Raw genomic sequence first — 22,195 nt, 5'->3', positions numbered from 1 at the left:
GCAGCCAATCAATATACTCTCACTACACATCTATAGAAGACTATATTTTGTTTATGAGCACATCTGTTCATAAACACACCATCAAAAAGATCAAGTAGACAGGCTGTCATACAATATTTTGATAATAATAAGGAACTGAATAAGCAGGCAGGTGTCCTAAAAGTAAGTCTGGGATCAGCCACTGGTATACAGAAAGGAACTCTGACAGATGTAAAGATGCATTATTCACAAAATGAGAAGCTTTGATCTTGAGATGAAAAGATTTACCCCAATATGCCTGTAGAGGATTGCATTTGTTCACTGTAATCACAAAACACTTCAGATCATTGCCTTGAAGTCCCATCACTGAGCATCAAAATGCTTAGGGAGAATGTAGGCATGCTTAACCAAGCCTGTTTCACGAATGAAAGAGGTGCTGAAAACTTAATGAAGATTACAAAGCAAAGTCCAATCTACTGGCCACTGATGCAGGACCTGATGTGGCTGTCTAGCAGGCTGAGAAAATGTAGAATCTACAGTAGGTGATTTGGGCAAGACAGAAAGAGAACAAGCCTTTACAAAGAAATCAAGGTGATCTGAATTAAAAGTGGAAGTGTGCACTTACTAATGGAAACAATGCCGAACCAGATGTGCAGTTAAGTACAGAAAGACAAATTGAAATAGTCTAAAAAAGGATAAGCAAACACAGCTGAAGATAGTGGAGACTTGACACACACAAAACACTAGCTCATACAAAATCAGGATGGAAGCTTTCTCATATCGTAGGAACAACTACAATATCAAAAAGGTTGACCAAATAAGCTTGCCCCAGAAAGAGATATGGAAATTCTAAAGGACGCTCAGTAACCTTGCAGAGAGATCATTACAGCTTGACAACAGTGCCTTGACTAAGTCTGAAAGAACAGTCCATTACTCAATGTATCTGAAATATTTTGTGAAAAATGTATTATATAGAGTTATTTTAGATAATTGTTTTTTAATGATAGGAAAGTAACATAGACATCAGATGTCACATTGGTTTTTATCACTTTAAGAAATGTATTATTTTTAGACTGAGAAATCTTTGGTCAAATTACAAACAAGAAATCTGCAGATGCTGGAAATCTTTTTACTGAAATCTTTCATAAACCCACTGATTCTCATGACTACCTGAACTATACCTCTTCCCACCCTGTCACTTGTAAAGAAGCCACCCCTTCTCTCGATTCCTCTGCCTCTGCCGCATTTGCTCTCATTCCAGAACTAACAAAATGCTCCCTTCTACAAAAAAAGGGGCTTTCCTTCCTCTACCATCAATGTGGCCCTCAATTGCATCTCTTCCATTTCACACGTTTGCCCTCACCCTATCAAACTGCCAACCCACCAGGAATAGGGTTCCTCTTATCCTCACCTACCATTCCACCAGCCTCTGCATCCAGCATAGAATTCTCCATAACTTCTACCATCTCTAACGGGATAACACCACCAAGCACATCTTCCCCTCCACTCACCTCACTTTGGCCTTCCATAGGGCTCACTCCCTATACAACTCCCTTGTCCATTCGTCCCTCCCCACTGATCTCCCTCATGGTACTTATCCTTGCAAGCGGAACAAGTGCCTTACTGGCCACTTAAGGTCATTTGCTGAAAGTTATGTTTATCCAATGAATTAGATTAAAGACGGAGGAGGTGAAGAATGAGTTCAATCAACTGCAACAGTGCACCATTTCATAAACTGTGAAGCACATATTGCATTTTTTAGCATTTTATATTATTTATGTTATTCAATTTTGCCAACTCAGAAAATCAAGTAGTATGTCTGCCCTCAACTAGAGTTGTGTAGCATTCTTGTTCATAAATTTCAAATGGCCACACTTTGGAATATACCTTAGGGGTTGAGAAGTTTATTTCCTGCTCATTTCTGTAACGATAAGTGAGCTATTATTAGGTGAATTCCTGAGAGGTCTGCAACACTCTACTCATCAGAAACTAAAGTTTCAAACTAAGTTTAGGATATTCTAAAGAGGGATATAACAAAAAAAAAGACATTGGTATCCTCGATTTCTCATGCTTGAATACTGGGCAATGCACACAAAATGCTGGAGGAACTCAGCAGACCAGGCAGCATCTATGGAAAAAAGTACAGTCGACATTTCAGGCCGAAATCCTTCAGCAGGACTGGAATACTGGAGTTTAAACTGGAAGTAAAACGTTTCCCTTCAGCAACAAAATAAATGTATTAGCCTATCAGAGAAAAATATGGAAAATGAAAATGGAGCTTTTCTGCCTTAGGTACATCTTGAGCTTCCCTGTCTTTTGCTGGTAGAAGGTGGAAGAGAGGAATGGAAGAGAGGGAACAAAAGTAAAAATAAGAAATAATGGGTTGCCATTGGTGTTAGGTTACAGGGGAGGCTGAAGGTGGGTGGAGGTGCACTGAAGGCATATGGGGACCGGAATGGGGATGAAGGGTGGGGGTAGAAGCACAGGTAGTGTTTGGATGAAGGCAGAAGAGGTGAAATGAAGATGGGAGGAGAATGGAGACAAGGGTGTGGAATGAAGGTGGGATTGGGATGAAGACAGAGTATGTGGAGGGGTAAGCAGATGGAATAGGTGAGGTTAAAGATGGTAGAGGAAAGGAGGGGCAGGTATGAGGGAGGGGATGAGACAGGAGAGAAATGAAGGAAAAGAGTTGAGGATGAAAGCATGGGAGTAGAGGATATGGAATGGGGGGCATTTGGTATAAAGCCAGAAGGAGTGCGGGTGATGATAGGATGGGAGATGAAGACAGGGAAGTTCATGGGATGAAGATACTAGAGAAGGGTTGAAAATCAAGGGTGTTGAAGGCAGAGGGGTGATTGCAAAGAGGTTGTGGTTGGAAATGAACAATCAGCCCTTCAAGCCAGCACCGCCATTCACTGTGATCATGGCTGATCATCCACTATCAGTACCCCATTCCTGCCTTCTATATCCCTTGACTCCGCATGGAGTGGGGAGGTTGGAGATGGATGCGAAGGCAAAGAGTGGAGGGGTAAAAAGGAAGAGCTGTTGGAGTAGGTGGGTGTGAAGTAGGAGGGAATAGGGGCCATTACATCCATGTTTGAGGTGAGGAGTTGAAGGGTTGAGTAAAGGCAAAAGTGAGCGGGTAAAAATAGGGAAAGTGAGTGGTTGAAGATGGGAAATAAAGTGCATGAAAGTGGAGAAGAAAGCAAAGTAAGCTGAAGAATTTGGAGGCAGATGGAGGGGTGAAGTAAAGGGTTACTGGGGGAATAAGGCATATGTGTAAGTGTGTGGTGTTGAGAGGTAAAGCATTTTAAATGTAGTTAATGGGAGATATGAGGGAGATTAAAGTAGATCCCAGATGAAGGGAGATTGGGAATAGGATTGACAAGTTGGATTTGAAGGTGGGTAAGAATGTGGGTGGTTGGGAGAAGGAATTGAATGTAGACAATATGGTTGGGTAGAGCTAAAAATGAGTAGGTGGGGTTCTAAAGTGTGAGCAGTTGTTTTGCGAGGGATTGAGAGAATGACGCTGAAGGGCTATGAAGAGGAGAGTGACAGGGAGGCAGTGGTGTTAAGGGATGGAGGCTGGGGTGGAAATTGAAGAAAGATGAAGCGTAAATGTGAGGAAGGGCTGGAAGCAAGGTGGATGTGAAGAGACATCTGATTGTAGGATGCTTTTGAGGGGAGGGGAGATAAGGGTGTGAGGAAAGTGAGGGTATAAAATGAGAAGGTGGGAGGTGGATAAGGGGTATTAGGAACTGGATGGAGAAGATGATGGTGGGAGAGCAAGAGTGGAGAGGACAGTGGAGTTATGTGAGATGAGAGGGAATTGACCAGGGGTTGTTAGGAAGGCAGTGGGTGGAAGAAGTGGAAGAAGAAAGGGGTAACAAAAAAGGGAAGAGGAGAAGGGAAGAGAGAGGAAGAGAGAAAGTTGTGAAAAGGGAGAAAGGGAGGGAAGAGGAGGGGAGAGGAAGGCAGAGGCAAAAGGGAGGAGGGTTGATTGCAGATGACATGGAGGAAGAAGCAGAAGAGAAGGTTTTGAATATTGCTTATAGGTGCAAATGACTGTGATGAATGTGATAAAATAAAGGCATGTGCCTTTAACAACTACACTGATTCTTTTTGAACAGAGCCAATTATATATTTTCTATGCTAAGATGAAAACCATTTGGATTTCTGCCAGCAGCCTGAGGGAACAATCATTTTTGGCAGCCTGGGATTCTCTAACTCCACATTAGGTTTAATACCCCTCCCCCTTCCTGCATTACTCAGCCAGCCACTAAAAGCTGGGATTGTTAGCCACCATCGAAGAATATAGTTTCTCATAGCAGCAGAGAAGTTCTATACACCAACCTCAGTACAACCTGAAATGTCCAGATAAACGAGCTTGTGGCAGCCCTTCCCTGTGGCAAGGTAATTCAAACCTTTATTTGTGAATAGCTTTGAGTATGCCAGGCTCAGGTACTGTAGATTTAGACCAAACCTTGAAGGAAAAAGAAGAAAGTTGCAGGATTTTTAGTTGCAGCATTATCAAGATATTGAAATCTGGTCCCTTACTATAAAAGGTTTTTTTTCGCTGGTATTTTATGAGCTTCAGACTTTAGCAGAATTAAATCAGAAACAAGGGAGTGAAATATGCAGTTAAATTTCCACTGTAGGTCTTTTGAGTGATTACTTAAGTCTAAATAAACAGCTGTACAGCAGGTTTACAGATCTGTGATATTTCTCTGTTTTATTTTTTACTTGTGGAATGGTAGAGCAAACTAAGGCAAGATAAAATGAAAAAGTGCAAGACAAATGTTAACTTTTCATCTATAAAGCAACAATACATTAGATTTGAAGGCATGTTTTAGGTCTTGTAACAAATGCACTATCCCAGTCCTGCATTTATCTTTAACAGAGGTCCAGAGCGTATGCATCTGAAATGGAGCTGGTCTGTTAACTATTAAGCCCAACACCAGTGTTATTTATAGAATTTGTTTTACCATTCCTGCCAGGAAAGTCGTTCATGCAGAGTCCAATTGAAAATAATTGAAGTTCTTCAGGCATTTTTAGTAAGAATTAGATTCTGTTTTCAGAAATTATATCTTATAAAACAAAACATTGTTAATATAAACTGAATAAATTTCACTATGTGCATATTCTCAAATCTGAAAGAAAGTGAGTTTTGTAATCCTACTGCAAAAGCACAGTTGTTCTTGACATCCTCCCAGTACCAATTTATAATAATCATAGCATTGTATTTTTGATGTAGTATATGTTAAGTTTTTGCCATTGTGAAGAAAAGAATCACTGCAAATCCCTCACTCATCATAGAAATCTACCTAACAGCAGATCAATTTAATACTTCATTGATATTTACGAGGGGTGATTGATAAGTTTGTGGCCTAAGGTAGAAGGAGTCAATTTTAGAAAACCTAACACATTTACTTTTCAACATAGTCCCCTCCTACATTTATACACCTAGTCCAGCAGTCGAGGAGCATATGGATCTTGGACCTCCAGAAGGTGTCCACAGCAGGGGTTATTGATAAGTTCATGGCCTAAGGTAGAAGGAGATGAGTTACACAGCTCTTGTTACCTGCACATGCAATTCAACTCTTTGAGTGATTATGCAGAAAGTTTGAAGTTAATAACTCATCAGCGGTGATTGGTAAGTTCATGGCCTAAGGCAGAAGGAGATGAGTTATTAACTTCAAACTTTATGCATAATCACTCAAAGAGTTGACCTGCATGTGCATGTAACGAGAGCTGTATAGCTCATCTCCTTCTGCCTTTGGCCTCAATTACCCATCTGTGGACACTTTCTGGAGGTCCAAGATCTGTATGCTCCACAACCACTGGACAATGTGTGTAAATGGAGGAGGGGACTATGTTGAAAAATAAATGTGATAGGTCTTCTAAAATTGTGTCCTTCTACCTTAGGCCATGAACTTATCAATCACCCCTCGTATATTTAAATACAACAGAAGGAAGAAAGTAGGATCACAGTGAAGTGTGAATTAAAGTGGTGCTATCAATCTAAAATAAGCTGGATATGGTTGTAAGCTATATGCTTGCAGAGTTACTGAAAGAACTGCAATGGTACAACTTACTTTGACAATGTCCTTAGTGTAGCATCACTAATGGTAGTGTAAGCCATGTTCAGGTACACAAGGGATGTGCACATTTCTATCACTGTAGACATAAATTCATCCTGAATGTGGGAAAAAAGACGTTATTTAAAATGTTAAAAAAATACTCCAAAGTAAGTTTGTAATATACATAAATGATCTGGATGATGGGGTGGTAAATTGGATTAGTAAGTATGCCGATGATACTAAGGTAGGAGGTGTTGTGGATAATGAGGTGGATTTTCAAAGCTTGCAGGGAGATTTATGCCGGTTAGAAGAATGGGCTGAACGTTGGCAGATGGAGTTTAATGCTGAGAAGTGTGAGGTTCTACATTTTGGCAGGAATAATCCAAATAGAACATACAGAGTAAATGGTAGGGCATTGAGGAATGCAGAGGAACAGAGAGATCTAGGAATAACTGTGCAGAGTTCCCTGAAAGTGGAGTCTCATGTAGATAGGGTGGTGAAGAGGGCTTTTGGAATGCTGGCCTTTATAAATCAAAGCATTGAGTACAGAAGTTGGGATGTAATGCTAAAGTTGTACAAGGCATTGGTAAGGCCAAATTTGGAATATTGTGTGCATTATAGGAAAGATATCAATAAATTAGAGAGAGTGCAGAGACGATTTACTAGGATGTTACCTGGGTTTCAGCAATTAAGTTACAGAGAAAGGTTGAACAAGTTAGGTCTCTATTCATTGGAGCGTAGAAAGTTGAGGGGGGGATTTGATCGAGGTATTTAAAATTTTGAGAGGGATAGATAGAGTTGACGTGAACAGGCTGTTTCCATTGAGAGTAGGGGAGATTCAAACTAGAGGACATGATTTGACAGTTAGGGGGCAGAAGTTTAAGGGAAACACGAGGGGGTATTTCTTTACTCAAAGAGTGATAGCTGTGTGGAATGAGCTTCCTGTAGAAGTAGTAGAGGCCAGTTCAGTTGTGTCATTTAAGGTAAAATTGGATAGGTATATGGACAGGAAAGGAGTGGAGGGTTATGGGCTGAGTGCGGGTAGGTGGGACTAGGTGAGATTAAGGGTTCGGCACGGACTAGGAGGGCCAAGATGGCCTGTTTCTGTGCTGTGATTGTTATATGGTTATAAGTGTGCATGCTATTTCTGCCTCTTGTTGCTACTTCGAACATTTTTAAAAGGTAATGTAACTTAGGTGTATACTCCTTGTAAAGCCCACGCATATCACCCATTTCTAATTGCCATCAAGAATGTGACAACCTTCTGCAGTCCGTATGATAAATTCTCATCTGTTTACTGAGTAGGAAGTCTCTGTTTATAAACCCAATGACAATGATAGAATTGTGGTAAATTTTTAGAACATAATGATGTATCATTTGGGGAAAAAAAAATTAAGGTTCTGGTGTTCTCGTCCTAGATATTGAATGTTGTAGGTTTGGAAGGTGCTATCAATGAAAACACAAAGTGTACTGCAGATGCTGTGGTCAAATCAACATGTACAAGCAAGCTGGATGAACTCAGCAGGTCGGGCAGCATCCATTGAAATGAGCAGTCAACGTTTTGGGCCGAGTCCTGACGAAGGGTCTCAGCCCGAAATGTCGACTACTTATTTCAATGGATGCTGCCCAACCTGCTGAGTTCACCCAGCTTGTTTGTACCTATCAATGAAACTTTGGTCAGGTGCTGCCAGGCATTTTGTATATGCTTCTTCACCTATGGTGTGCTGATGGTTGAGAGACTAAATGAATAGTTTGATCACCAAGGTGCTCATCAAATGTTTTTATCATACACTCTTTGAATGTTTTAGGAGCCAGACTTGTCCATCAAGTGGAGATGATATCTTTATACTATTTTCTTGTGTATTGAAGATAGTAAAGAAGCTTCAGGGGTAGTGGAGGGAAGGGTTTAGCAAGTCAGTCACTAACCATCAGAATGATATTCAGACGAGGATGGTTAGGTCAAAATTACGAGGGGTGATTGATATGTTTGTGGCCTAAGGTAGAAGGAGTCAATTTTAGAAAACCTAGCACATTTACTTTTCAACATAGTCCCCTCCTATATCTACACACTTAGTCCAGCGGTCGTGGAGCATATGGATCTTGGACCTTCAGAAAGTGAACTCATCAGTGGTGATTGATAAGTTTGTGGCCTGAGGTGGAAGTTATTAACTTCAAACTTTCTGCATAATCACTCAAAGAATTGAACTGCATGTGCATGTAACGAGAGCTGTATAACTCATCTCCTTCTATCTTAGGCCACAAACTTATCAATCACCCCTTCTGTGGACACTTACTGGAGGTCCAAGATCCGTATTCTCCACAACCGCTGGACTAAGTGTGTAAATGTAGGAGGGAACTGTTGAAAAATAAGTGCTAGGTTTTCTAAAATTTATTTCTTCTACCTTAGGCCACAAACTTATCAATCACCCCTTGTATTGAACAGATGGACTATTGTAGCAATGACTGACAATGTAGAAACATATCAATCTTTCAATGTGCCAGGTTTAACTCCACCCATTGGAGAGTTTGCCTCTCAAGTAGTATTAATTTTACTTTTACTAGGGCTCCTAGATATCACATAAGGTCAAATGTTTTCTTGATGTTTAAGAGCAATCATTCCTTCCCTACTTTTGGAATTTAATTATTTTATTCAAGGCCTTGGGGTGGAGTTATCCTTGTAAATTCAAACTAATTTTATTGGCATCACATGATGGGACTGTTAATAATATTGCTTCTTCCCTTTGGTGTTTACCATGGAAGGTATTTGACCTGATGGCAGGAAGGTTCAAAGAGTCCAGATTCAATGCTGAGTACTCTTGTAACCATGTCACCCTGTGTTGCAACTTATGCTGGGTAAAGCATACTGGTGGGATAAGGTGCCATCATTGACGTTTACTTAAAGATATGATTCTTTGAGTATGGCAATATCATCCAAATATTTGACTAGCTTGTGAGATATTCCCCAAATTTCCAACTTCCATCAGCATAAAAGACAAAGTACAGCATGCATACCACCTCCTGCAGATTCCTCACTATGCCATGTTCTGTTATGACTTTCATTATTATTGGTGGCCCTTCATCATTGTTGGGTCAAAATCCACTATGGGAGGACCTTCACCAGTAAGCCTGCAACTGTTCAAGCAAGTTGCTCAACCAGCTGTTTAAGGGATATTAGAGATAAGCAATAAAATGAAAATAAATATCTTGAATTCTAGCATAGATAAATGGTTTATGCTATCAAATGATTATTTCCATTTGTTGTTTCCACTCCACTTAAGTGATTTTTTATGAATGATAGAAATTAAGACCATAAGATATAGGACCAGAATTAGACAAACTAAGCCATCTGGTCCATCGAGTCTGTACCACCATTCCATCATGGCTGATTTAATATCCCTCTCAACCCCATTCTCCTGCCTTCTCCCTGTAACTTTTGATAGCTTGATAATCAAGAACCTATCAACCTCTGCTTTAGATATACTCATTCACCTGGTCACCGTGGCCATCAGCTGCAATGAATTCCATAGATTTACCAACCTCTGGTTAAAGAAACTCTTTGTCATCTCTGTTCTAATAGGATGTCCTTATATTGTAAGACTGTGCCCTCTGGTCCCATACTCCCCTATCCTTTTCATATCCACTCTATTGAGGCCTTTCAATATTGAGGTGCTTCCATTTTTCACATGAATCTCCTCTGGATCTTTACCATTACAGCATTTGCTTTCTTTAGATAAGGGGCCCAAAAATGGAAGGTTTAATATTATGAGGGGCATTTGATGGCTTTTGGAGGTGGGGAATCTCATTGAAACTGAACGAATGTTGAAAGGCCAAGATAATGTCGATGTGGAGAGGAGGGCTGCTATAATGGCAGTCTAGGACCAAAGGGCACAACCTCAGAATAGTTACATCAAAGGTTCAAAAAGTTCAAAGTAAAACTTATTATCAGAGTACATACATGTCACCACATACAACCATGAGATTCTTTTTCCTGCGGACATACTTAGCAACTCTATAGAACAGTAACTGTAAACAGCCTGATGGTTGAGTGGCAGTAACTGCTTTTGAACCTGGTGGTGCGAGTTCTGAGGCACTTGTACCTTCCAGCTGATGGCAGCAATGAGAAAAGACAGGTGGTGAGGACCTTTGAAGATGAATGCTGCTTTTCTACGGCAACATTTCATGTAGATGTACTTACTGTGATATACATCCATTTTGAATGGAGATGAGGAGGAATTTCTTTACCAGAGGATGCTGAATCTGGAATTTATTTGCACTGGCAGCTGTAGAAGCCAGGTTGAATGTATTTAAAGCTAAGGTTGATAGATCTGGCCATGAAAGTTACAGGCAGAAGGAAAGAGAATAGGGTTTAGAGGGAAATGGATCAGCCATAATCAAATAGTGGAGCAGACTCGATGGGCCAAATAGCCTAATTCTATTCCAATGTCTCATTGTCTAAAACTGCTCACAACATTCCAAGTAGGACCTGACCAATGCTTTATAAAGCCTCAGCGTTACATCCTTGCCCTTATATTCTGGTCCTCTTGAAATATCCTAACATTCCATTTGTCTTTATTACCATCAAGTCAATCTACAAGTTAACCTTTAGGGAATCCTGCACAAGGACTCCCAAGTCCCTTTGCACTTCTGATTTTTGAATTTTCTCCCTATTTAGAAAATACTGCATGCCTTTATTCCTTTTACCAAAGTGCATGACTGTACACTTCTCTACACTCTATTCCATCTGCCATTTCTTTGCCCATTCTCCTAATCTGTCTAAGTCCTTCTACAGACTCTCTGCATCCTCAAAACTACTTGCTCCTCCACCTACCTTTGTATCATCCATGAACTTGGCCACAAAGCCTTCAATTGCATCATCTAAATTATTGACATATGATGTGAAAAGAAGCGGTTCCAACACCAACACCACTGGTCATCGGCAGCCAACCAGAAAAGGGCCCCTTTACTCCCACTCTTTGCCTCTTGCCAATCTTCTATCCATGGGAATATCTTTCCTGTAATACCATGGGCTCTTAACTTGTTGAGCAGCCTCATGTGTGACACCTTATCAAAGGCATTCTGAAAATCCAAGTAAACCACATCCACTGACTCTCCTTTGTCTATCCTGTCTGTTATTTCCTTAAAGAATACCAACAGATTTATCAAGCAAGATTTCCCCTTAAGGAAACCATACTGAATTATATATCCGGATTTTTCTATCGGTGTCCTCTTTTATATTATTAACTAGCTAACCTTCACATTTCAATGTTTCTCCCTGTATTGCTTTTTTGATTGCCTTGTATTAGTTTTTACAAGCTTCCCACTAACTTTTGATAAGTCGTCTCTTCTGCTTTTAGGCTGTCTTTGACTTCCCTTATTAGTCATGGTTGCCTCATCCGCCCTTTAGAATACTACTACTCTGGGATTAATCAATCCTGCATCTTCCAAGTTTCTCCCTAAAACTGCAGCCATCACTGTCCTGCCATCATCTCTGTTGGTGTCCCCTTCCTATCAATGTTGGCCAGCTCCTCTCTCATGCTTCTGTAGTTCCTTTTACTATACTGAAACAGAAACATCTGATTTTAGATTCTCCCTCTCTAACTGCAGGGTGAAGTTTATAATATTATGATTTCTGTCTCTAAGGGTTCCCTTACCTTAAGCTCTCTAATCAAATCCCGTTCACTACACAACACCTAGTACAGTTTTACCTTCTCCTTAGTAAGCTTAAGCACAAGCTACTCTAAAAAGCTATCTCGTGGGGTTTCTACAAATCCCTTCTCTTGGCATCCAAAACCAACTTGATTTTCATTATTTACTTGCATATTGAAACCACCTATGACTATCCTTTTTACATGTCTTTTCGATCTCCCATTGTCATTTGTACCCGGCATCCTGCCAACAGTTTGGAGGCCTGTTTATAACTCTCATCAAGGTATTTTTACCCTAGCAGTTTCTTAACACTACCCATAAAGATTCTTCTGATCCTATGTCACCTCTAAGGATTTATTTTATTTTTTTTAACCTGGAAAGCCACCCCAACCCTTCTGCCTACCAACCTGTCCTTTTGATACAATGTGTATCCTTAGATGTTAAACTTCCAATTGTGATGTTCTTACAGCCATGACTCAATGATGCCCTCAACATCATACCTGCCAATTTCTACCTGTCCTACAGGATCATCAGCCTTATTCTATATACTGTGTGCTTTTAAATATAACACCTTCAGGCCTGTATTCATTGCCATTTTCAATTTTATTTCCATGTTACTGGAAGTTAAATTCTTATCCTTTTCTAAATATTGTTTTTTTATTTATTCTGGAGAGTTTTATAACCTCTCCTGCACTCTCCTTCTCTTTTACCTTATCCTCACTTTTCCAAGCTGGAAATGGATGATCTTATAAACATAAACAATATGGGTTGTAACATTATGGATTCTCTTTTTAAATAATATACAAGCAAGATCAATTTTGAATACATATTACCCTTAATCCATGTTTTACTAAAACAGATGCCCACTGGAAAAACATAATTGTGTGATTGCCCTTATTAAACATCAGAACAAATGTTCAGTAAGAAAATGATGCTATTTGTGTGCAATTTGCACTTTCTCTCCCTATGACTGTGTTTCCTCTGAGATTTCTAATTTTCTCTTATACCCAACGATATATGAATTGGTAAGTTAAGTGATTACTGTAAATTGCTTCTAATGTAGGCAGATGACAGAATCCGTGAGGATTTGACGGGAATTAAGAGAAGATATGGTACTGGCAAAAACTTGTAGGTGAATGAGTTTGAAGTGACATGGCTTCCTTCTATGTTAAAAGTATATGGAATATCAATTATTTCTTGATCTCTATAATTATTAACGGTATTTATTTCCTCCAGCGAGTTAAAAAAATTGAGCAACTTTAGGACAAGCATCTTTTGTGATTGTTTTAATGATAAATTTGATAGATAAAGAAAATTAATAAAGTGAAGATCAATACAGTTTAGAAGAAATGGTAGGCAATCCAAACCTTTGAGAAAAAAATAGAACAGAAGAGAAAAGGAAAAGCAATATTTGGTAGGAGCTGTCTTCTGTTAGATAATTAAAATAAAGCGAAGCCATGCAATCAGTCACACATAAGTTCAGGCTCCAGACAATCCAGTCTTAAAGTGGCACGTGGTAAGGGGTAGAAAGAGTGGAAAATGCAGTCCCCAGTGATTTCAAACTGCTGTTCATTAGACATTGTGGACTAAGGCTGACACAACAAATACCATGCAAAATCAGCTTATTATAATAAATATTTGTTCCCGGCACAAGAATACTGTAGGAAGCATTAGTAGGATACATAATTAGATGTAACTACTCTTAAAGATTTGTTATTCAATTTAAAACAATGCTGTGGCTCAGGCAATGAACAACTAGATGCAGACAAGGAATAGATTAGAATTTATTAGTGCCTTGGGAAAACATTAAAACTAGTGAATTCCTTCATACCCACTTCCCCTCCTCCACACCCTCGACAGAGAGAGAGAGAGACAGACAGACACACACACACACACACACACACACACACCATTGTGAGCAGAGTCACTGAAAGCCCCAGGATTTATCACAAGTTTATTGAAACAGTTCTGGCTCAGCAGGCCAAACCGACTACTGTAATAGTGGGAATTGCTTAAAATCTTTTTAAAGAAGCTAAAGAGCATAAAGAAAATAAAAAATGATATTACCATTCCTGAAATTAACTGTATTTTATAAAGTTTTGGAGTCTTTAAAGTGTGTGCTATTAAATTAGAGATAAATGCGACTGGCAGTATTCCAAATAAACATAAAAACTAAGTTCTATTTTGAAGCAAGCTGTTCAACTTGTACTCTTCGTCCTGACAGGATAAAGATTTATAACTTCTGAAGTCAAGGTTGCATTTCCTCCATCTGCACCCTTAATAACAACTGTATTTTGCAGCATTAGCTTTAACCTGAAATCCCCCAAATTAATGTTCACAGGAATGTCACTTTTGAGTATAAAATCTAGGAGGGAGGTTGAATCAGTGATGGTAGCTCAAAGTCTTACAGACTATTATGCTTGACCAGCTCTTTAAAATAATCATTTGAAATTGTAGAGTTACGAATGTGGAGCAACTCTGAGGGGCCGAAGGGTATAAAGTCGCCCCCTCCTTTTTGAGAATCACAAGATCGCTATTATTTCGGGTCTGAGACCCAGGAAATGAGAGAGATACACAGCATGTCAGGAAATGAGAGAGAAAGATGCAGAATACACAACCACGTGGAATGTCTCCTGACATAAGTGGAACGGAACCACTGATTGCTGCTATTGTCTCTTGGAGAAGGAATTGTGTATTGGGTACTGTACTATTCATTGAAACCCATCAGGGGACAACCAGAGTGGTCTGGTTGAGGGATTGCACCATCCCAACCTGATTGACATCTGAGACCCCGTGAGTGAGGATAAAAGACGGGTCTGGGGAACAGCCCTTTGACGCACCAGGAGAAACGCTAGAAATCCAGTGACAGCGTTTTATAGCGAAAGCCGGTGGGAGCTCATGTGCGTCCTCCCTTGCCTGGGTGGCGGGCTCATCACAGAAGAACGGTTTAGCTAAAGGAGAGGTCACACTTGAACGGCCACACCAACGAGGCACTGATGGATCAAAATCATAAAGGAAGGTTGGCAAAACCCGTAGCGGTAACTGTTCCCATTCTCCTATCTCTCTCTCTCTCCAACAATTGCAACACAGCGACAAACAAACTATGGCAGCCTGTGTGAACTGAAATGAACTTTAGATTTTCATCGGACAATTCATTATCCCCTAGACAACGATACAGCTTATTTCTTATTGATTATTATTATACCCGCACTTTTAGGTTTAGTATTGACGATGTATATTATCTGTATATTTGCATTGATATTATTTTTGTGTATTTTTACTAATAAATACTGTTAAAAATAGTATCATCAGACTCCAACAGATGTCTCTATCTTTGCTGGTAAGTAACCCAGTTACACGGTTCGTAACAGTAGTAAGGTTAATAAGGTACCTACATCTAGCAACGCTGTACCCATTGTAATTTGACATGGTGTCCCAGTGGTAGACAGCAAAGAATGAGGTCTCTGCACCACAGTGCTATACAATCTGAATGCACCATTGATGTGGGACTGTAATGGTGAGAATGCAGCTGAATATAGGTCTGGACCAGAAACTAGAATCTGGCCTAGCAGGTTGCACTTTGTCAAAGATGATCCCTGTATCTCTGGCGCCAAGCCACAGACATACTCTGATCTCCAGAGTCAGACTTCTGCCTACATTTGCACAACTTCGCAGATTTTCCAAAAATCAATAATTATATCCTCTCATTAAAAGAAGTGTAATTAAAGGAAATATTGAGATGACTTTCTGAGAGAAAAAAGACCTAAAATACTTTTCTTTAAAGAAAATCAATGTCAACGTAGAGTATTTATTAATGCTTTTGTGTGTCCAGAACAAGGAAGCATAAATGTAATAAAAGATAAAATTATTTCAAAGGAAACTCTTTGCACAAACTAGAAGTACAAGTAATTTGCTCCTATTTGGAGTGGTTGAAGTAATCTGCATTTTCTTATTTAAACAGAGGAAAGAGCAAGGTTTGCAGAGAGGGTTGTCTGCAATGGCAAGCAAAAGCACAAATCTATACACCCATATCCCTGTACAACATTTTAAAAAATGAAGTCACTGATGAATGTACAACCATTTGCCCCATCGTATTATGGAAATATTAAAATGTTTCTTCAAAGTCTAGGAGATTTAAATTTCAATGCAAGTGTCCATGTAAATGACAGTTTAGTGTTCTTCAGTGAATCAAGTAGATGAGAGAAATAGAAGAGTACTTGGATCACAGTTTAGATTTGTTGGAAGGAAATACATTGTTAAGTCAGGTTATCACTAAGTCATTGTTCTGAGGAGGTCCTATATCAATGTCCTAGCACTGAATTGATTAGCCTTGAACAACATCCTTCTTAATTTGTGAAGTATAAACAGCCAATTAATAGCAACATCAACAATTTCTTCTATCACTGCTGGGGTGGGGTTGTCTTACCTCTGTGCACAGGAAATATCTGAGAACTTCTTAACATTGTCAGGTGGATGATACTGTTGTAGTCATATTGCAACAGCTTGACTGGAGGCACAGCCAGTAAGTACTACAACAAAAGTCTTCAGTGCTATTGTCAGGGTATTATCTTGACCCATGTCTTTCTATAGCCAATGCTTTCAGTTTTTGAGTATATTTTGGATAAATTCTTTTGTCCTCCTGAAATGGTTAACTTGGTTTTGTGGAAAACCAAGTTTTTGTGGAGGATGTGACTTAACACATTGATGAAGGAAGAGCAGTAGTTGTAGAGTATATGGATTTCAGCAAGGCATTTGATAATGTACCCCATGCAAGGCTTATTGAGAAAGAAGAGAGGCATGGGATCCAAGGGGACATTGCTTTGTGGATCCAGAACTGGCTTGCCTACAGAAGGCAAAGAGTGGTTGTAGATGGGTCATATTCTGCATGGAGGCTGGTCACCAGCAGAGTGCCTCAGGGATCTGTTCTGGGACCCTTATTCTTCGTGATTTTTATAAATGACCTGGATGAGGAAGTGGAGGGATGGGTTAGTAAGTTTGCTGATGACACTAAGGTTGGAGGTGTTGTGGATAGTGTGGAGGACTGTCACAGGTTACGGTGGGACATTGAAAAGATGTAAAATTGGGCTGAGAAGTAGCAGATGGTGGGCGTTGGGAACGGACCCAAATGCAAGACACAGACAGTGAAGTACTAGGGAGAGGACTAGCTGTATCAAGAAAGCAACGGAAGTGGGGAAGAAACGACACTGGACAAGACACAGGCCCTGGACCATGCCCTAGGAGACAGGGCATGGGCTAGGACTAGAGTAGGAAAGTGGGACCTGGACAAGGAACTAGGAACTAGGAACCTGGACAAGGACTCCGAGCCAGAGACTAGACAGGGACCCAGAACCTGGGTCTTGACTCGGACTCGGACTCCAGATCCAGGCAAGGACTGGACGTGGCAAGGCAAAAGGGCTGGATGAGGACATGAAGCTCAGACTTGGTCTTGATCGAGGGAGAGTAGGAACGCAGAGCCTAGGTCGAGGGAGAGCAGGAACGCAGAGCCTAGGTTGAGGGAGAGCAAAGCGGAAGAGGGGAGAGGCATAGCTGGACACAGACACAGAATGGAACCTCCTTGGAGCCTTGAACTTGAGCACAGCAACACTGAGCCTTGGACTGGAGCACAGCAACACAGAACACAGAGTCGGGACCCCTCCTTGGTAACAGGACATAGGGCCAGGACTCATACACGAACACTAAACACAGGGATACAAAGAGACAGTTCCAAGCTCAACGATAGATAGTTCCTTCTGTTGGCATGGCAAGGCTTTGGTCTCACTCTGGCGGCTGAATTTGATGGCAATACAGGCAATGACACAGGCCTGGGTAGCCGGTACGGTTTCAGGTGTGAGTAGCCGGCAAGACTTCAGGCGTGGGTGGGGTACAGTCCAGCCTCAGGGTAACAGCAAAGACTTACCCAACAGAGGCAAGGACAGGAAGGGACAGATTCCATCGTAGGGTAACAGCAAGGACAGCCTGACTTACCCCACAGAGGCAAGGACAGGATACCGGCAAGACAAACCAACAACCACGCTCAAACCCAGGGCCACTTATATTCCAGCCCCAATATGAGAATCAGGTGCCTGTGATTAAGCCCAACTGAAACAACGGACAGCCAGAAGACTCTGAGTCCGGAGTCCAAGGACAGGACCGTGAACTGGAACGCGGATTTCATGGACCAGACATGACAGATGGAGTTCATCCCAGATAAGTGTGAAGTGGTTCATTCTGGTAGGTCAAATATGATGGCAGAATATAGTGTAATCCCCTGGCACGCCTTAGGCTCGCTCAGCTCGCTGCCGTCTAGGGGGAGCAGCCTTCGGCCTCGTCAGACTGGGTAATCAGCTTGTGTGGATGCTGTGTGATGTCCCCACCCCACCAGATAACAGACAGTACACCATATGGTTACACTTTATAGATCTTATTAGAACTGAGTGACTAATAACGATACAGTATATATGAAGGAAAAGAAAATAAAGAAAAGGCGCCAAAACTTATCAAAGTGCTACTTCGTGCACAACCACTGGAGCTCAATTAACGAAGTCTTCCGGCCACCATGCGATCCCCTCAAACCTCCTCGTCTCGTAGCTCAGGACCACCCAAAGTAATCAACCAAGCAGCCCCGGCACGCCTGTCTTCATCTCCTCTCCTCACCGAAAATCCTAGCCTCGGACCCACGCTCGGGGTCCATTCCGTCACCCAGCTTACAGCATTGCATCCTCTCTCTCTCTCTCTCTCTCTCTCTCCCCCTCGTGTCGCCGCCCCAAAAGCCTGCCAACACTAGCTTACAGACCCACAAGAAGGAATAACCTCCATCCCAATTGGTTAATGAATACAATTCTCGTTATCAGTAAATTTTAACCCAAACAAGCTGCAAGAGAAAGCACTTATCATAACAAAGAAGCATTCCTATTTTTAACAAAACAAAGAAGCCATTTTGATTAACGCACGTAGTAACATAAAGAAAGAAGAAACCCCAATACAAAGAAGAAACCCCCTTAAATAGTATTAATGGTAAGACTCTTGGCAGTGTGGAGGATCTAAGGGATCTTGGGGTCTGAGTCCATAGTCCGCTCAAAGCAGCTGCGCAGGTTGACTCTGTGGTTAAGAAGGCATATGGTGTATTGGCCTTCATCAATCATGGAATTGAATTTAGGAGCTGAGAGGTAGTGTTGCAGCTGTATATGACGCTGGTCAGACCCCACTTGGCGTACTGGACTCAGTTCTGGTCGCCTCACTACAGGAAGGAGGTGAAAGCCATAGAAATGGTGCAGAGGAGATTTACAAGGATGTTGCCTGGATTGGGGAGCATGCCTTATGAGAATAGGTTGAGTGAACTCGGCCTTTTCTCCTTGGAGCGACGGAGGATGAGAGATGACCTGACAGAGGTATATGAGATGATGAGAGTCACTGATCGTGTGGATAGTCAGAGGCTTTTTCCCAGGTCTGAAATAGTTGCCACAAGAGGGCACAGGTTTAAGATGCTGAGGAGTAGGTACAGAGGAGATGTCAGTGGTACATTTTTTACTCAGAGAGTGGTGAGTGCGTGGAATGGGCTGCTGGCAATGGTGGGTGGAGGGGGATACGATAGGGCCTTTTAAGAGACTTTTGGATAGGCACATGGAGCTTAGAAAAATAGAGGGCTATAGGTAAGCCTAGTAATTTCTACGGTAGGGACATGTTCGGCACAACTTTGTGGGCCGAAGGGCCTGTATTGTGCTGTAGGTTTTCTATGTTCTATGTTCTATGAAAACGCACTGTAGCTTCCTTGTTTGGGACCAAATTGAAACCAAGATCAGGTTATCATTGGTATGGTGGGATAATTAGATTTAGAATCAGAATCAGAATCAGGTTTATTATCACCAGCATGTGACGTGAAATTTGTTAACTTGGCAGCAGCAGTTCAATGATCTAGCGCAGAGAAAAAAATAATAATAATAATAAATAAACAAGTAAACAATTATGTATATTGAACAGATTAAAAAAGACATGCAAAAACAGAAATACTGTATATTTTTTTAAAAATGAGGTAGTGTCCAAAGATTCAATGTCCATTTAGGAATCGGATGGCAGAGGAAAAGAAGCTGTTCTGAATCACTGAGTGTGTGCCTTCAGGCTTCTGTATCTCCTGCCTGATGGTAACAGTGAGAAAAGGGCATGCCTGTGTGTTGGAGGTCCTTAATAATGGATGCTGCCTTTCTGAGACACTGCTCCCTAAAGATATCCTGGGTACTTTGTAGGCTAGCACCCAAGATGGAGCTGACTAGATTTACAACCTTCTGCAGCTTCTTTTGGTCCTGTGCAATAGCCCCTCCATACCAATGATGCAGCCTGTCAGGATGCTCTCCACGATCCAACCATAGAAGTTTTTGAGTGTATTTGTTGACATGCCAAATCTCTTCAAACTCCTAATGAAGTATTGCCACTGTGTTGCCTTCTTTATAACTACATCGATATGTTGGGACCAGGTTAGATCCTCAGAGATGTTAACAGCAGGAACTTGAAGCTGCTCACTCTCTCCTCTTCTGATCCCTCTATGAGGATTTGTTTGTGTTCCTTCATCTTACCTTTCCTGAAGTCCACAACCAGATAAATGTCATTTTGTACTCATCTGGCAGTTGCCTCAAGCATAACATAAGCAGCAGTAAATTTTAAAGTCAATGCCAGTGGAGCAGGAATTGGGGCTTCTCCATTTTAACTACTTGCTCAGAGTATTTTGATCAACCAAGCAAATGGACGAGATGTGGTTAAAATTTCCTCCATATTTAAGTTCTGGCAAGTTGAGCTAGACAGTACCCCACATTTGAGCAAGAAGTTTTGAAACTTCAATTCAGTTCAAGTTTAATTGTCATTTAGCCATATATGAGTACTCATGAATACAGCCAAACGAGCCAGTGTTACTATGGTACTACGTTACTTACGGTTACATTTTTACATTCAGATAAATTTAGATCTTGTAAGTTTCGGCAGCCACCTGAAATAGAAATAGATATTAAAGAATTATTCAAAACACTTAATTTTATATATTGTGGAAAAATATATGTACATTTACATTTTATATATATAATGCAGGATCTAGGTGGCAAACTGGTGCAGCTTGTAGATCTATGATCTATAAGTTCTATGCTGACCTCTGGTGCTGTCTAAGTAGAGTTTCTACATTTTTCTTCTGACCACTTCAGTTCCCTCTGAATACCTAGCTTCCTCCCATATCTCAAAGATAGGCAGGTTCATACATTAAGTGACCAATGCAAACTGTTGATAAAATGTGGGTGAGAGATAAAGTCTAGTGAGAAACTAATGTGGGGAGAATAAATAACTGGAATGTGTAAGACTGGTTGAAATGTGCGCTTAATGCTCAGCATTAAGCTGGTTGTTTTTCATGCCATGCATTGAATGGCTTTATCTCTTTACATGTAACAGCAGGTCTTTCTTAGTACTATACATAGCAAGTGGACTGAGGGTGGAACTGATTACATCAGGGCCTATGAAGATCCACAACTGATGAATGAACAAATTAGAATCCATTTGAATATCGTGGGTACTCCTACTGTTTGGACTTAATTGAATCTAGGATTTGCTTTCATTTGCTAGAGTAGTGATAGTAGACAGAAGTATCAAGTGAGATTAATTGAGATGAGATTGAGGTCGATGGTTAAAACTTTAATGAGGCCTCTAAAGGAAGCAAAAGAAAATTTACTGAAAAAATGAAAAAGTAAAAGTATTTTGAGAGTACATTCAGATTGTTGGGCTTCTAAGCCTTTGATATTGCCCTGAATTTCTTGAGCTTTTCTATGAATAGGAATGTGCATGCAAAAGACTGGGTTCAATTAAATAGTTAGATTCCAACAAAATTGGTAAGATAATTTTCCTAAGTAACTGAACTCCCACCTACTAATCCATCTTTACTTGGCGTCTAGGATTCTGTAGTCTGAAGGAATGCAAAAGTGTTCATTAAACTCAAAGAAAGGTACTAAAAGAATTGAATGATCTCCATTGTTTGGATTCATCAACACCACTGTTTATCCATATCACTTGACTCAATCTAGGCAGGATAGCAGTTAGAGCAGTGGAATGGCTTCAGACAAATGGATGACCACAAGGAAAAATAAGGAGAGCAGGCAGTTAGGGCACGGTTCCCCCATGGCCATTTACCTCACAAACAGGTATATCTCCTTGGGAAATGTTTAGGAGGATGTTCCCCACGGGCTAGCAGCAATAGTTAAGTCTCTGACACTGTGACTAGCCTAAGACACAGAGGGAAGGGTGCATTCAAACAGGGCAATAATGATAAGAGACCCAGTGGTGGGGTGGGGGGGGGGTGGCAGAAGACAGGAGATTCTGAGGCCACAGAAGAGACATCAGGGTGGTGTGTTGCCTCCACATGGCAAGGTCAAAGATGTTTCTGAGTGGCTGCAGAAAATTCTCCAGAGGTAGTAGTGAACAGTCAGAGTGATTTTGCATATTGATACAAATTGTACTGATAGAAC

The 22,195-nt window shown here is 40.8% G+C and overlaps 2 protein-coding genes across 4 annotated transcripts in view; one reads left to right on the top strand and one right to left on the bottom strand.

The window, feature by feature from the left end:
* fbxl13 (F-box and leucine-rich repeat protein 13) overlaps positions 1-22,195 on the bottom strand; it is a 181,690-nt gene that overhangs the window by 56,377 nt on the left and 103,118 nt on the right. For all 3 annotated transcript variants that reach the window (XM_059987209.1, XM_059987207.1, XM_059987208.1), the window contains 3 exons: positions 20,627-20,679; positions 6,075-6,175; positions 4,333-4,462 (listed from right to left, as the gene is read on the bottom strand). In XM_059987209.1, the coding sequence (XP_059843192.1) occupies positions 4,333-4,462; positions 6,075-6,175; positions 20,627-20,679 (284 nt within the window). The remainder of the gene's footprint in view (positions 1-4,332; positions 4,463-6,074; positions 6,176-20,626; positions 20,680-22,195) is intronic.
* The window catches only part of lrrc17 (leucine rich repeat containing 17), a 49,163-nt gene continuing 31,226 nt past the window's right edge, over positions 4,259-22,195 (top strand). Inside the window, exon 1 of the mRNA XM_059987214.1 lies at positions 4,259-4,392. The gene's annotated coding sequence lies outside the window, so the exon portion shown is untranslated. The remainder of the gene's footprint in view (positions 4,393-22,195) is intronic.

Source organism: Hypanus sabinus, chromosome 13, assembly GCF_030144855.1.
Source record: "Hypanus sabinus isolate sHypSab1 chromosome 13, sHypSab1.hap1, whole genome shotgun sequence".
In the NCBI taxonomy this organism is placed as follows: domain Eukaryota; kingdom Metazoa; phylum Chordata; class Chondrichthyes; order Myliobatiformes; family Dasyatidae; genus Hypanus; species Hypanus sabinus.
This window is presented reverse-complemented; position numbering and strand designations above follow the sequence as displayed.